The 14,856-nt window shown below is 45.8% G+C and overlaps 1 protein-coding gene across 2 annotated transcripts in view; it reads right to left on the reverse strand.

Moving 5' to 3' along the window:
- Positions 1 to 14,856, reverse strand: part of ARNT2 (aryl hydrocarbon receptor nuclear translocator 2) — a 202,591-nt gene that overhangs the window by 142,001 nt on the left and 45,734 nt on the right. For both annotated transcript variants that reach the window (XM_038767479.1, XM_038767478.1), the window contains exon 4: positions 4,520 to 4,733. In XM_038767479.1, the coding sequence (XP_038623407.1) occupies positions 4,520 to 4,733 (214 nt within the window). The remainder of the gene's footprint in view (positions 1 to 4,519; positions 4,734 to 14,856) is intronic.

Consider the following 14,856-nt stretch of genomic DNA (forward strand, 5'->3'; position numbering starts at 1 on the left):
AATTCACTTTGCTCCCAAAGAGCTAGATGAGTGTCTTTGAAGTAGAACTTTAGGTTCCTTGCTTCCTCTAGGCTGTAGGCTCATTTTGGGCAGAGAATTGTCTGTTACATTGTGTTGTACTCACCTAAGTGCTTAGTATAGCGCTCTCAACAAATCCGACTGATTGATTGATTACTGACACTTAGGGGAACAACAGAGTCAATCGGGAAGATTGTCATCATGAGTCAAAAACAGCCTGTCGCTTGAAGACTCTCCAAATTGCCTTATCCCATTCCCTTCTCAGGCAATCAATCCCGGTATTTATCAGGCACTTAGTGTGTGCAGAATTGTGCTGAGATGACTGAACAATGAATTTAGTACTGTACTTTTTACCACCGCCTTGGGAAGAGCAGGGTTGGCCAGAATCCATTTATTTATCTGGACAGCCCAGTGGCACCAACAGGTGAGAACTCTCTGGCTGCTTCTATCACCTGTATGGGACGTGCACAAATTGTGTGGGGGTGGAGGGAGCCCACAGTTTGTGAAGCCTGGAAGGAAAGAACCTAGTCCAGTTTGCACAGTTGACAAGCTGCCGAATTATTCAAGTTACTGAGCCAAAAGTGGGCTTGGGACCTCAACGATTGAGAAAAGTAGTTCAGTTCTCCTAACTTTGATTACCTGGGCCCAGCAAGTGTCCAGATGATAATTGTGGTATTTGTTAAGTGCTTACTGTGTGCTGGGCACTGTTACTGGAAGCAGCGTGGCTCAGTGGAAAGAGCCCGGGCTTGGGAGTCAGAGGTCATGGGTTCTAAGCCTGGCTCTGCCACATGTCTGCCGTGTGACCTTGGGCAAGTCACTTCACTTCTCTGAGCCTCAGTTACCTCATCTGTAAAATGGGGATTAAGACTTTGAGCCCCACCTGGGACAACCTGATCACCTTGTATCCCTCCCAGCGCTTAAAACAGTGCACATAGTAAGCGCTTAAATGTCATCATCACCATTATTATTATTATTATTACTGAACACTGGGGTGAATGCAAGCAAATTGGATTGGACATAATCCCTGTCCCAGGTGGGCTCACAGTCTCAATCCCCATTCTACAGATGAGGTAACTGAGGCCCAGAGAAATGAAGTGACTTGCCCAAGGTTACACAGCAGAATAGTGGCAGAGCCGGGAAAAGAACCTACAACTTCCAGGGCTGTGATCTATCCACTTGGCCATGCTGTTTCCCCAACAAGGAATTGGGCTAGAGCAGTGCTTTTCAAACTCTCTACTGGACAATACAACAAAAGCACAACCAACCACCCCCACCTTCTGCCTCTCAAGGGAGGAAATCAAACAGTAGAAGTGGGAGGACATCTTAAACGACCCTTACAGGGGTGCAGCAAACACTAGAGAGACCTCAACCTAAAGCAAACCAATAAGTAAAGGAGTTTCCATCTTGCTGCCTTGCTTACTTCTACCACACAGTAGAAGGTGGAGGGCACTTTAAACCACATTTTCGGGGCACAGCAAACACTAGACTGTAAACTCACTTTTGGCAGGGATTGTGTCTGTTTATTGTTATATTGTAGTCTCCCAATCACTTGGTACAGCGCTCTGAGCACAGTAAGCACTCAATAAATATGAACGATTGACTAGAGAGACCCCAACCTAAAGCAAACAAGTTAGTCAAGGGGTTACCCTCTTGCTTCCTTAGGGAAAGAGTAATATCATTGGCTTTAAAGCACTCAATTCCCTTGCCCCCTCCTACGTCACCTTAATATTCTCCTACTATCACCCAGCCCAAACACTTTACTCCCCTAATCCCAACCTTCTCACTGTGCCTCCATCTCATTTACCTCACTGCCGACCCCTCGCCCACATCCTCCCTCTGACCTGGAACCCCTCCCTCCTCAAATCTGACAGACAATTACTCCCCCCACTTTCAAAGCCTTATTGCAGTCCCATCTCCTCCAAGATGCCTTCCCTAAGTCCCCCTTTCCTCTTCTCCCACCCTTTTCTGGGTCTCCCTGCCTCACTCCCTTTATTCATCCCAACCCCACAGCACTTATGTCCATATTTGGAATTTATTTATTTCTATTAACATCTGTCTCCCCCATGCCCCCTCAAGATTGTGAGTTTGTTGGGGAGAATGTGTCCGTTTATTGTTATAGTGTACTCTCCCAAGCTATTAGTACAGTGCTCTGCAAGCAGTGAGCACTCAATAAATATGACAATGAACGAACGAACGAATGAATGAAAGAGATTTGCTGGGAATGGGAGCAGGATCAGTGGTACACATATCATCAAATCCCATTTTCCCAGAAGAGCTCTTCTCCAGAATTCCCCTGTTTATTGAGAAAGCAGTCCTCAAGGCCACCATCAAGCCTTCTCTGCTCTTCATGTTTGACATCATTGGTCTGTGCCAAGAGCCAAATAAGTCATAATCCCACTCTTTTGATAAAGGCTCTTAGCCTTTGGAAGAACCTGGACTGGTGCTACATACATACCATCAAATCCCATTTCCCAGAACTGCAGAACTGAACAAAGCCCAGGCCCTTAGGAAAGGGTATTGCTGCTGCTCCGGATGTAATTCCACAAAAATCCCCTTAATCTAGAATTGTCTCAATCCTGAGCAATCCCCAGATGGGTTAAATGAGATTTATGTAACAGAGCTTACAGGGTTGGAAAGCACTGGGTTGGGAGGTTCTCTACGTCTCTACATCCTGGTTAGTCAGAATTGACCCTTGCATAGGGCTTACTTAATTAATCAATCAATACACGGTATTTATGGAGTGCTCCCTGCACACAGAGCACTGTACTAAGTTCTTGGGAATGGGGAAGGTTCCAAGAGGCTTTTCCCAATTAAACCCCCTTCCTCAGCTTGCTCTCCCTTCTCTGTCATTTATGCATGTCAATCTGTGACCTTGGGACACTTGATATTCGTCCCATCCCCAACCCCGTGGCATTTATGTACATATCTTTACATTCCATATTATAAATGACTTACTGGCTTCTGCTGCCCTGCCCAAAAAACAAACAAATGGATTTTGGAGCAGATGAAACAAAAGTGGTCTTTGGAAGGCCAAATGACTTGATTTAGATGAGTATATTTTGGACACATAATGAGGAGGACATTCTCTGGAGAAGAAAGTAACACTAGGAAAATTCCAGGGAAAACGGGGAAGAGGAAGACCAGTGGCTAGTTGGATAGAGAACATAACAGTGATAACAGAATAATAATAATAATAATAGTACTTGTTAAATGCTTATGCCCCAAGCACTGTTCTAAGCACAGGGGTAGATACAGGGTAATCAGGCTGCCCCACAAGGGGCTCACACTTTTTATCCCCATTTTACAGATGAGGAAACTGAGGCCCAGAGAAGTGACTTGCCCAAGGTTACACAGCAGACAAGTGGCAGAGGCAGGATTAGAACCCACAACCTCTGCCTCCCAAGCCTGCGCTCTTTCCACTGAGCCATGCTGCTTCTCAAGAAGAATCATTAGAAAGGTTGGAAAGGTTACAGATTATGGCAGAGGACGGGATGTTCTGGAGAAAGTATATCCATAGAGTCACTATGAATCAGAAATGACTCGACAGCACTTGATAACAATAATAATCCTATTACTATTATTTTTATTATTCTATTATTCCAATTAGGATCACTCTGGGTGCTCATTTTAGCCATCACCAATATGCCATGCAAGCCACCTCCTCAAATGGCATATTGGGCCCCAAGTCCCCATGCTTTGGGAACTGCCGAATCCTGCTCCGTCAGAGACAGGACAGAGCCAGGAGGGCAGGCAAGACCTGTGCCAGACCAGTACGGGTCAGTGGATAGATCTCAGGCCTGGGAATCAGAGGGTCATGGGTTCTAATTCCGGCTCCCCCGCTTGTCTACTGTGTGACCTTGGGAAAGTCGCTTCACTTCTCTGGACCTCTGTGACCTCATCTGGAAAAAAATGGGAATTTAGACTGTGAGCCCCGTGTGGAGCAGGGATTGTGTCCAACCTGATTACCTTGATTGTAGCCACCCCAGCGCTTAGGACAGTGCTTGAGACATAGTAAATGCTTAACAAGTACTATTATTATTATAATTAAGGTCTGTCTGCCCCTCTGGACTGTAAGCTTGTTATGGGCAGGGAACGCTTCTCCTAATTCTGTTGCACTGTTCTCTCCCAAGCGCTTAATACAGTGCCCTGCACATAGTAAGGGCTCGATAAATACAATCAATTGTTTGAAGGCAGGTGGAAGCAGTGCATCTACGCCAGGATTGGAGAAGCAGCATGGCGTCAGAAAGTACTGGGTTCTAATCCCAGCTCCTCCACTTATCTGCTGTGGGACCTTAGACAGTCACTTCACTTCTCTGTTCCTCAGTTCCCTCATCTTTAAAATGGGGATTGGGACTGTGAACCCCACGTGGGACAGGGATTGTGTCCAACCCCGCTTTGCTTGTATCCACCCCTGCGCTCAGTACAGTACCTGGCACCTAGTAAGCACTTAACGAACACCACAAGTATTATCCGTGAAAGCCACAGAAACTAGAATGGATACCTGCTCCGTGAGGAAAGAAGGCTTGTAGGCCCCGTCGGTTGACTTGTTGCCCGTGCCCCTCATGGACTTCATGTGGGAGACCGCCATGCGCAGGATGGTGAGCTTGTCCGGCTTGCGGGCCAGGGCGCTGCAGGTGGGCACCATGTCAGACAGCTCCGTGATGTACTGGGTCATCTTGTTTCTTCGGCGCCTCTCGATTTCACTGTGGTTCTCTCTAAACGTCAGAAAAAAAGCCAAACCGACAGGGATGAGGGACGGGAATTAGGCTGTGGATTTCTAACCGGACAGCAGGGTGGGGAGGACTCTGTTTTGGATGCCAAATACCCCCAAGACCACTCTCCAGCTGTTCTGGGCACCCCAACGACTGCAATCAATCAGCCGATGGTATTTATTGAGCGCTTACTGCACGCGGAGCACTGTACCGAGCATTGGAAGAGGACGACGTGACAATACAACGGGGTTGGTAGATACATTCAAGAGCCTCCATGCCGAATTCCACAAGTTCGCTTTCATTTTCAGCGTGGCTTAGTGGAAAGAGCACGGACTTGGGAGTCAGAGGACGTGGGTTCTAATGCCGGCTCCACCATGTGTCTGCTGTGTGACCTTGGGTAAGCCACTTAACTTCTCTGTGCCTCAGTTACCTCATCTGGAAAATGGGGATTAAGACTGTGAACCCCACGTGGGACAACCTGATTATTTTGTACCGACCTCAGCACTTAGAACAGTGCTTGGCACATAGGAAGCCCTTAACAAATACCATAATAATTATTACTATTGTTTTCCAATTGTCCCCACGAGTCTAGCTGAAGAACTTTAATGTAAATCTCCATCATCAAATCTTAAGATGTTATTAGGCTAGACTGAATCTGCCAGAGTAAACCTACCGACACCCCACTCTCAGACCCACACCTCAAAAACCTACTTGACACCCCACTGCCAGACTCAACTCTAGAAAACCTGGACCCAGGAGGTGCTCAAAAAATGCTGTGGTTTGATTCACGATCTACTAACCCACCAGTGTGAACAAGGTTACCGGATATTTCTACACTGAAAGACTTTCGTGGCCAGGTAATATGTCTACCAACCCTGTATTCTCCTAAGAGCTTAGTACAAAGCTTGGCACACAGTAAGAACTCAATAAACATGATTGATTGATTTACTGAAAGAGTGTTCTGCTTGTGTGGCTGATATTTTTCTTCCCGAGGCTAGGCTAGTGGTACTAAATATTTGAGACTGGGAACCCTAAGTGGGACAGAGACTGTGCCCAACCTGATTACCTTGTATGTACCCCATTCATTCATTCATTCATTCAATCGTATTTATTGAGCTCTTACTGTGTGCAGAGCACTGTACTAAGCGCTTGGGAAGTACAAGTTGGCAACATATAGAGATGGTCCCTACCCAACAACAGGCTCAGAACAGTGCTTGGTAGATAATAAGTGCTTAACAAATACCATAATTATCTTAATTATCACATGTAAGTGGAAGTATTACGCAGCAGACTTTACAAAACTATATTTTGAAGCAACCAATCTTTTTCAGTGGTAGAAGGTAGCCTGTCTGCCTTTAAATAATACAAATGACCAATTCAAAAATCACCATGATTAACCGCTTCAAGCTAAGCTCAATTGTTCAGACATTTTCCCCAAAAAAATTAAAAACTGAGCAAGTGGAAGAATCTTCAACAAAGAGATAGTATAGGCTTATTACTCTCTAACTAGTGATCTCGAATCTCAGAAAATGTTTTGCCACTCATGATAGCAACATCTAAAATCCATTAGTACGGTGCTCGTTATAGAGTAAATGCTCAATTAAGTTGATTGATTAGAACGTAAGCTCCTTACAGGCAGGGAATGTGTCCGGGATGTCTTTTGTATCCTCCCAAGAGCTTGGCACAGTGAACTGCCTTCGGTAGGTGTTCAATAAATAGCACTGTTAATACTATCTTGCCGCCGACCCCGGCCCATGTCCTACCTCCCTCCTCAAATCTGACAGACAATTACTCCCCGTCCTTCAAAGCCTTACTGAAGGCACATCTCCTCCAAGAAGCCTTCCCAAACTAGGCCCCACTTTTCCTCATCTCCCACTCCCTTCTGCTTCACCCCAGTTTGCTCCCTTTGCTCTCCCTGCTCCACAGCACTTCTGTATATACCTGTAATTTTATTTATTTATATCGATGCCTGTTTATTTGTATTGATGTCTGTCTCCCCGCCTCTAGACTGTGAGGTCATTGTGGGCAGGGATTGTCACTCTTTATTGCTGTAGTACTTTCCCAAGTGCTTGGGGAAGTGGTCTGCACACAGTAAGTGCTTTATAAATATGACTGAATGAATAAATAAATGCTATCACTGCTACTACCATGAGTGAGTGTGGACACACTGATAGGGTCAGCAGTGATATCGGCAGAGACAAAATCGCTCTTTCCAGTTCAGAGCTCCCACCCCGCAACAGGTGGGACAAGCAATTCTTCTAACTGAGGCCAAGTGGAGAATAACTCTTTATCAACACCACAGCGGGGTCATTCTACATTCACTTCTAGAGAAGCAACATGGTGTGGTGGAGAGCACAGGCCTGAGAATCAGGTGGTCACAGGTTCTAATCCCAGCTACGCCTCTTGTCTGCTGTGTGACCTTAGACAAGTCATTTCATTTCTCTGGGCCTCAGTGACCTCGTCTGTATAATGGAGATCAAGACTGTGAGTCCCATGTGGGACAGGGACTGTGTCCAACATGATTTGAGTGAATCCACTCCAGTGCTCAGTACAGTGACTGGCACATAGTGAGTGCTTAAGAGATACTACTATTATTATTATTCGAGACCACTGTGGGGAGAGAGTAGGAGAGGGAGAGAGAAAGAGATCTAACAAACCTGTTAATGGGGAATGGACACAAACTATACTCCCTTAATAAAATGAGCTTTGCTTCACTTTTTCCCTGTAGGGAGAAGGGGGAAAGGGAGGGGAAGAAGTCAGTAGTTCAAAGTTATGGGATGAATGAAAAAATTCTCCTTCCACTTAGCCAAAGAAAAGGGCAGGGTGATTCTGGTATTAAGGAAACACATGGAGGCAAGCATGACACACAGAGAGAAACGGAAATGAAGAGAGGACGCGGTAGGAAAAATGCAGAAAGAGGAACAGATGTAGAAGGAGAGACAGAATCAGAGAAGGAAACAGTGATAATAATAATAATATTAATTCATTCAGTCATATTTATTGAGTTCTTACTATGTGCTGAGCACTGTACTAAGCGCTTAATAATAAACGTGGTATTTGTAAAGTGCTTATTATGTGCCAGACACCGTTCTAAGCACTGGGGTGGATACAAGCAAATCGGTTTAGACACAGTCCCTGTCTCACATGGGGCTCGCAGTCTTAATCCCCATTTTACAACTGAGGCACAGAGAAGAGAAGTGACTTACCAAGGCCACACAGCAGACAAGTTATGGAGTCAGAATTAGAACTCTCAACCTTCTGATTCCCCGGGCCTGTGCTCTCTCCACTACACCCTGCTTCTTCTCAGGAGATGCCAGAATACCAGGAGATGGAGACATGAGAACTGGGATGGAAAGGAGTGGTGGAGAGATGGGGGGAAAAGTTTCACCTTGAGTGGAGCAGGAAGGGGAGATGGGAGGAAAACTAAAGGAAAAATGATAAACGTGAAAGAGAAAGAAGAGGAGGAGAGGTTTTGAGGGAGGAAAATTATTACTAAGAAGTCGTCTGAGTTCCGGCTTTACGGAAGCTAGAAGGATTGCCAGGCTGGAATTGGCGGGGGGAGAGAGGAGAGTAAGTGTAGAGACCCAGACTTGGCTATGGACAATGGAAAAGGGGGGGGGTCTAAGAAACTTTTCAAGGAAGCAATAGTGGGTATGAGGATTTTGGGTATAAGGACGCTGCTAAGAGAAGAAGCATGGCTTAGTGGAAAGAGCACGGGCTTCGGAGTCAGAGGTTGTAGGATCTAATCCTGGCTCTGCCACTTTGGGCAAGTCACTTAACTTCTCTGTGCCTCAGTTACCTCATCTGTAAAATGGGGATTAAGACTGAGCCTACGTGGAACAACCTGACTACTTTGTATGTACCTGAATGCTTAGAACAGTGCTTGGCACATAGTAAGTGCTTAACAAATACCATTATTATTATTATTATTACGTTGGAGTCATTAAAGAAATAAAGGGAATGCCAATAGCTACAGTCATCTCTCCTCCCCACTATCTCCATTTCCCCTCTCCACCTCCCACATTCTGACGGTTGAGTCTCTAAGCATCCCAACTTTTAAAGTGTGACTTTAAAAAGGAGATGATTTGCTGAAGGTTTCCGGTCAAAGAATCGCCTCAGGGTGCTTCATGGGGTAGATAGTCTGGGTGGCTCCCAAGAGGAAGGCTCTGGCCTGATTTCAAAACCAACCCTTGCCCAAGACCCTTCCAAAGATCCATCTGCTCTCACCTCTTCAAAACTCACGCTCTCTACCTTCCATCCCTTCATTACCGCCATCTCGACTTCTCACTCTCCACTGGTTCCTTCCCGTCTGCCGTACTCAAGTCTCCCATATTCTAAAAAAGTATGCTCTGGATCTCTCAGTCCTCCTCTCTCCCCAATTCCCTGCTCTCATTCCTGTTTCCACTCCTCAGATGAGTCCTAGACACCCACCATCTTCACTTCCTCCCCAACTACTCTCCTCTTGACCTTAATTCCACTGGATCAGCCCTCCGGGAGCACTTTCCAGGGTCACCAATGATCACCTCGTAGTGAAATACAATGGGCTTTCCTCTAGCCTCCCCTCTCAGGGTGGCACCTGGAGAGTTTCCAGGCTCGACAGTGGGAGTTTCCAGGCTTGATATTCAAGTCCTAGCTTGGGCAGTGGCTAGCGAGGGGCAGGCAATCAGCTACAAGTCAAAAGCGGGCAGCAGCGGCACGGAGAGAGAGTCAAGTGTGGAGACTCAAGTTGACTGCATGGAAGGAGGCAATGGTAAACCACTTCTGGATTTTGACCAAGAAAACTCTATGAATATGCTACCAGATCGCTGATGGAAGTGGGACAGGCTGGGAGAGGTGTGTCCATGGCGTCGCCAAGACTCCTCTCTCCTAATCCATATTAATGTCTGTCTTCCCCTCTAGACTGTAAGCTCGTTGTGGGCAGAAAATGTGTCTGTTTATTGTTGTATTGTACCCTCCCAAGCACTCAGTACAGTGCCCTACACACAGTAAGCACTCAATAAAATAAAGTAAAAATAAATTGATTGACTGACTGACAGACCACTTGATCACCTTCAACATCATCCATCACCTCCTAACTCCTGGAATGACCATTTCACCTTTGATCACTCTTTCTCTGCTTCCTTTGCTGTCTCCTCTTCTATCTTTCATCCCCCGAGGGAGATCTCAAGACTCTGTTCTGGGTCTCCTACTCTTCTCACTTCCCCCAGAACGAGCCTCCTGTCATAGGCTCATTCACTCATGCATTTACTGAGCGCTTACTATGCGTGGAGCTCTGTACTAAGCGCTTGGGAGAGTACAATACAATCCCATCCAAAACCAGTAAGTTATTGCTTGCATAAGTAGCGTGGCTTAGTGGTAAGAGCACGGGCTTGAGAGTCGGAAGCTGTGTGTTCTAATTCTGGCTCCACCACTTGTCTGCTCTGTGACCTTGGGCAAGCCACTTAACTTCTCCGTGACTCAGTTATCTCATCTGTAAAATGGAGATAAACACTGTGAGCTCCACGTGGGACAACCCGATTATGTTGTATCTACCCCAGCACTTGGCACATAGTAAGTGCTCAAATACCATACTTATTATTATTACTATTATTATTATCAGTGTCACATCCAACGCAACTCTGAATCAGCATGGCGTAGTGGATAGAGGCCGGCCCTGGGAGTCAGAAGGACCTGGGTTCTAATCCTGGTTGCCTGCTGTGTGACCTTGGGCAAGTCACTTCACTCTCCTCATTTCCCTCATCTGCTCCCATGGCTTAAACCATTCTCAACCACATCCTTTCACATTTCCACTTGCTTGGGACACCTCCACACAGATGTCCTGCTGGTAATCTAAACCAAACATGTTGTTCATCCATTCAATCAAATTTATTGAGCACTTACTGCATGCAAAGCACTGTACTAAGCGCTTGGGAGGGTACAGCATAACAACAAACAGAAACAAGACTGCCCACAATTACTGCTCACAGTCTAGCGGAGAAGCAGAGTGGCCTAGCGGGGAAAGCATGGGCCTGGGAATTAGAAGGACCTGGGTTCTAATCCCAACTCTGCCAACTGCTTGCTGGGTGACCTTGGCCAAGTCACTTCACTTCTGGGTTCTAATCCCGACTCTGCCACTGTCAGCTGCGTGACTTTGAGCAAGTCACTTAATTTCTCTGTGCCTCAGATACCTCATCTGTAAAATGGGACAATCTGATAACCTTGTATCTCCCCCAGCACTTAGAACAGTGCTTGGCACATAGTAAGCGCTTAACAAACACCATCATTATTATTCAATTGTTAAATGGTGATACCTGTTTTCTCTCCTACTTAGCCTGTGAATCACATGAGGGAGAGGGACTGTGTCTGACCTGATTAGCCTGTATCTACTCTAGCTCTTAGAACAGTGTTTGACACATAGAAAGTGCTGAACAAATAGCACTAAAAAAAAACGATTATTATTTTCCCTGTCAGTTCCCCAACACTGTCAACCTCACCACTACCCTCCCTGTTACAGAAACAAGTTTGGTGCTGTCTCTGTCTCCTCCGTTAGCTGTTCATGTTCACTTTTAGGGAGTCATTAAATCCTGTCAGAAGCTCTTGCCATCCACCAATCATATTACAGTATCAGCCTCCCTGCCTCCAGCCTCTTAGGTATTTAATAATAACGATAATAATAATACTTGGTAAGCACTTAATATGTGCCAAGCACTGTTCTGAGCACTGGAGTCGATACCAGTTAGACTGAACACAGTCCGTGTCCCACTCTTACTCCTCATTTTACAGATGAGGTCACTGAGGCCCAGAGAAGTGAAATGACTCACCCAAGGTCACAGAACAGACACTTGGCAGAGCTGGGATTAGACCACAAGTCCTTCTGACTCCCAAGCCCGTGCTCTAACGATTAGGCCATGATGTTTCTCAAGGGCACTCAGTAGCTCAGATAATAATGACGGTATTTGTTAACCGCTTAACTATGTGGCAGGCACTGTTCTAAGCGCTGGGGCAGATACAAGGTAATCAGGTTGTCCCACATGGGGCTCACAGTCTTAATCCGCATTTTACAGATGAGGGAACTGAGGCACAGACAAAACAACAACTTGCCCAATGTCACACAGCAGGTGTGTGAGAAGCAGTTTGGGCTAATGGATAAAGCCTAGGCCTGGAGTCAGAAGGAACTGGATTCTAATCCTGGCTCCACCACTTGTCTGCTGGGTGACCTCAGGCAAATCACTTCACTTCTCTGGGCCTCATTTATCTCATCTGTAAAAGGGAGATTAAGACTGCGAGAACCCCATGTGAGACACAGACTGTTTCCACGTAATTAACTCATATCTACCCCAGTGCTCAGTAATAATAATTATGGTATTTGTTAAGCACTTTCTTTGTGTCAGGCATTGTACTAAGAGCTGGGTTGGATACCAGCAAATCAGGTTGGACACAGTCCCTGTCCCACGTGGGGCTCAAAGTCTCAATCCCCATTTTACAGATGAGGGAACTGAGGCCCAAAGAAGTGAAGTGATTTACCCGAGGTCACCCAGCAGACAAGTGGTGGAGCCGGGATTAGAATCCAGTTCCTTCAGACTCACGGGCCCAGACTCTATCTGCTTTGCCAAGCTGCTTAATGGATGCCATTTAAAAAAAAAGTGGCAGAGTTAGGATTAGAACTCAGGCCTAGAATAATAATAATAATAATAATGGCATTTGTTAAGCACTTACTATATGCAAAGCACTGTTCTAAGCTCTGGGGGGATGCAAGGTGATCAGGTTGTCCCGCGCAGGGCTCAGAGTCATCATCCCCATTTTACAGTTCAGGTAACTGAAGCTCTGAGAAGTTAAGTGACTTGCCCAAGGTCACACAGTAGACATGTAGCAGAGCTGGGATTCGAACTCTGACTCCAAAGCCAGTGCTCTTTCCATTGAGCCACGCTGCTTCTTTACCTCCCAGGGCCATGCTCTTTCCCAGAGGCCAAGCTGTTTCCATTCCCTCAAAGTAACTGTCGCCCATTAGGGAAGCGGAAATTGTGGGGGAAGTGGATGGAAAAGCACTGCAGATCAATCAATCAATCAATCAATCGTATTTATTGAGCGCTTACTGTGTGCAGAGCACTGTACTAAGCACTTGGGAAGTACAAGTTGGCAACATATAGAGACAGTCCCTACCCAACAGTGGGCTCACAGCCTAAAAGGGGGAGACAGAGAACAAAACCAAACATACGAACAAAATAAAATAAATAGAATAGATATGGACAAGTAAAATAAATAAAAAAATAAATAGAGTAATAAATATGTACAAACATATATACATATATACAGATCCATTGCTGGGGTAGGGAGTGAGGCGAACTCCAACTCGGTCTTGCCACTACTCCTCAAAAGGCGATCTGTCGGTTCATAAGAGGCCGTTATGGAAGGAGCAAACGATCCTTCTTTTCCTTTTTCCCACCTGTTCATCCTCTCTGCATCGGAAGGATTTGAGCATCTTCCCCGCTACAGACCAAATCGCCAGCTCTCTAAGCAAAGATGCACAGGCCGAGAAGAGTGGGAGATGCCATTCCCTTCTGCTCGCAACAGAAGACTGCTACGTTCATTCATTCATTCAATTGTATTTATTGAACGCTTACTGTGTGCAGAGCACTGTACTAAGCTCTTGGGAAGTCCAAGTTGGCAGCATATAGAGACGGGCCCTACCCAACTGTGGGCTCACAGTCTAGAAGGGGGAGACAGAGAACAAAACAAAACATATTAACAGAATAAAATAAATAGAATAAATATGTACAAGTAAATCAATAAATAGAGTAATAAATACGTACAAAATACGTGCTACAGAACACGCCTACCTTGCAAATTTTTCCTTATCACCAGAGATGTGATTATCATCATCATACTTGTACAAAACAGGGTCATCAATGCAAAGGGCTGGGTCAAACCAGAAGTGTGCTGAGGCTTGCAAATTCCACACCAGCAGCAGAGAAGTAATAAAATAGGAATGAGCGGGGGGAAAATGGGAATCTTGATCGGCTGGAATCTTTAGAAACTCTCCCGAAGCCTTTCGAGTATGGATATATTTGGATGGGCGAATTTATCTTTCCTGGACCAATGACAGATCATAGCAACAAAGAAGCAGAGAAGCAGCATGGCTCAGTGGAAAAGAGCCCGGGCTTTGGAGTTAGAGGTCATGGGTTCAAATCCCCGCTCCGCCAATTGTCAGCTGTGTGACCTTGGGCGAGTCACTTAACTTCTCTGTGCCTCAGTTCCCTCATCTGTAAAATGGGGGTTAAGACTGTGAGCCCCCCGTGGGACAACCTGATCACCTTGTAACCTCCCCAGTGCTTAGAACGGTGCTTTGCACATAGTAAGCACTTAATAAATGCCATTATTATTATTATTATTAAGAACTTCATTAATAATAGCTATTATTATGAGTATGGTATTTGTTAAGCACTTTCTATGTGCCAGGCACTGTACTAAACGCTGGGGTGGAGACAAGCAAATCAGGTTGGACACAGCCTCTGTCCAACGAGGGGCTCACAGTTTGAATCCCCATTTTACAGATGAGGTAACTGAGACCCAGAGAAATGAAGTGACTTGTCCAAGGTCACACAGCAGATGGGTGGCAGAGCCGAGATTAGGACTCACCAATCAATCAATCAATCGTATTTATTGAGCGCTTACTGTGTGCAGAGCACTGTACTAAGCGCTTGGGAAGTACAAGTTGGCAACATATAGAGACGGTCAATCAATCAATCAATCGTATTTACTGAGCGCTTACTGTGTGCAGAGCACAACAGTGGGCTCACAGTCACCACCTTCTGACTCCGAGGCCCATGCTCTATCCACTAGGCCATACACTTAGCTTAGCACTGAATTCATTTATTTTGACAGGGTTGTAAATATTTTTCTGCTTGTCTCCCGGATTACAGTGTAAACTCCTTTATGGGCAGGGAATGGGTCACTTTTGAGAAGCAGCGTGGCTCAATGGAAAGAGCCCGGGCTTTGGAGTCAGAGGTCACGTGTTCAAATCCCAGCTCTGCCAATTGTCAGCTGTGTGACTTTGGGCAAGTCACTTCACTTCTCTGGGCCTCAGTTCCCTCATCTGTAAAATGGGGATTAAGACTGTGACCCCCCTGTGGGACAATCTTGTAACCTC

The sequence above is a fragment of the Tachyglossus aculeatus genome, chromosome 26 (genome assembly GCF_015852505.1).
Source record: "Tachyglossus aculeatus isolate mTacAcu1 chromosome 26, mTacAcu1.pri, whole genome shotgun sequence".
In the NCBI taxonomy this organism is placed as follows: Eukaryota; Metazoa; Chordata; class Mammalia; order Monotremata; family Tachyglossidae; genus Tachyglossus; species Tachyglossus aculeatus.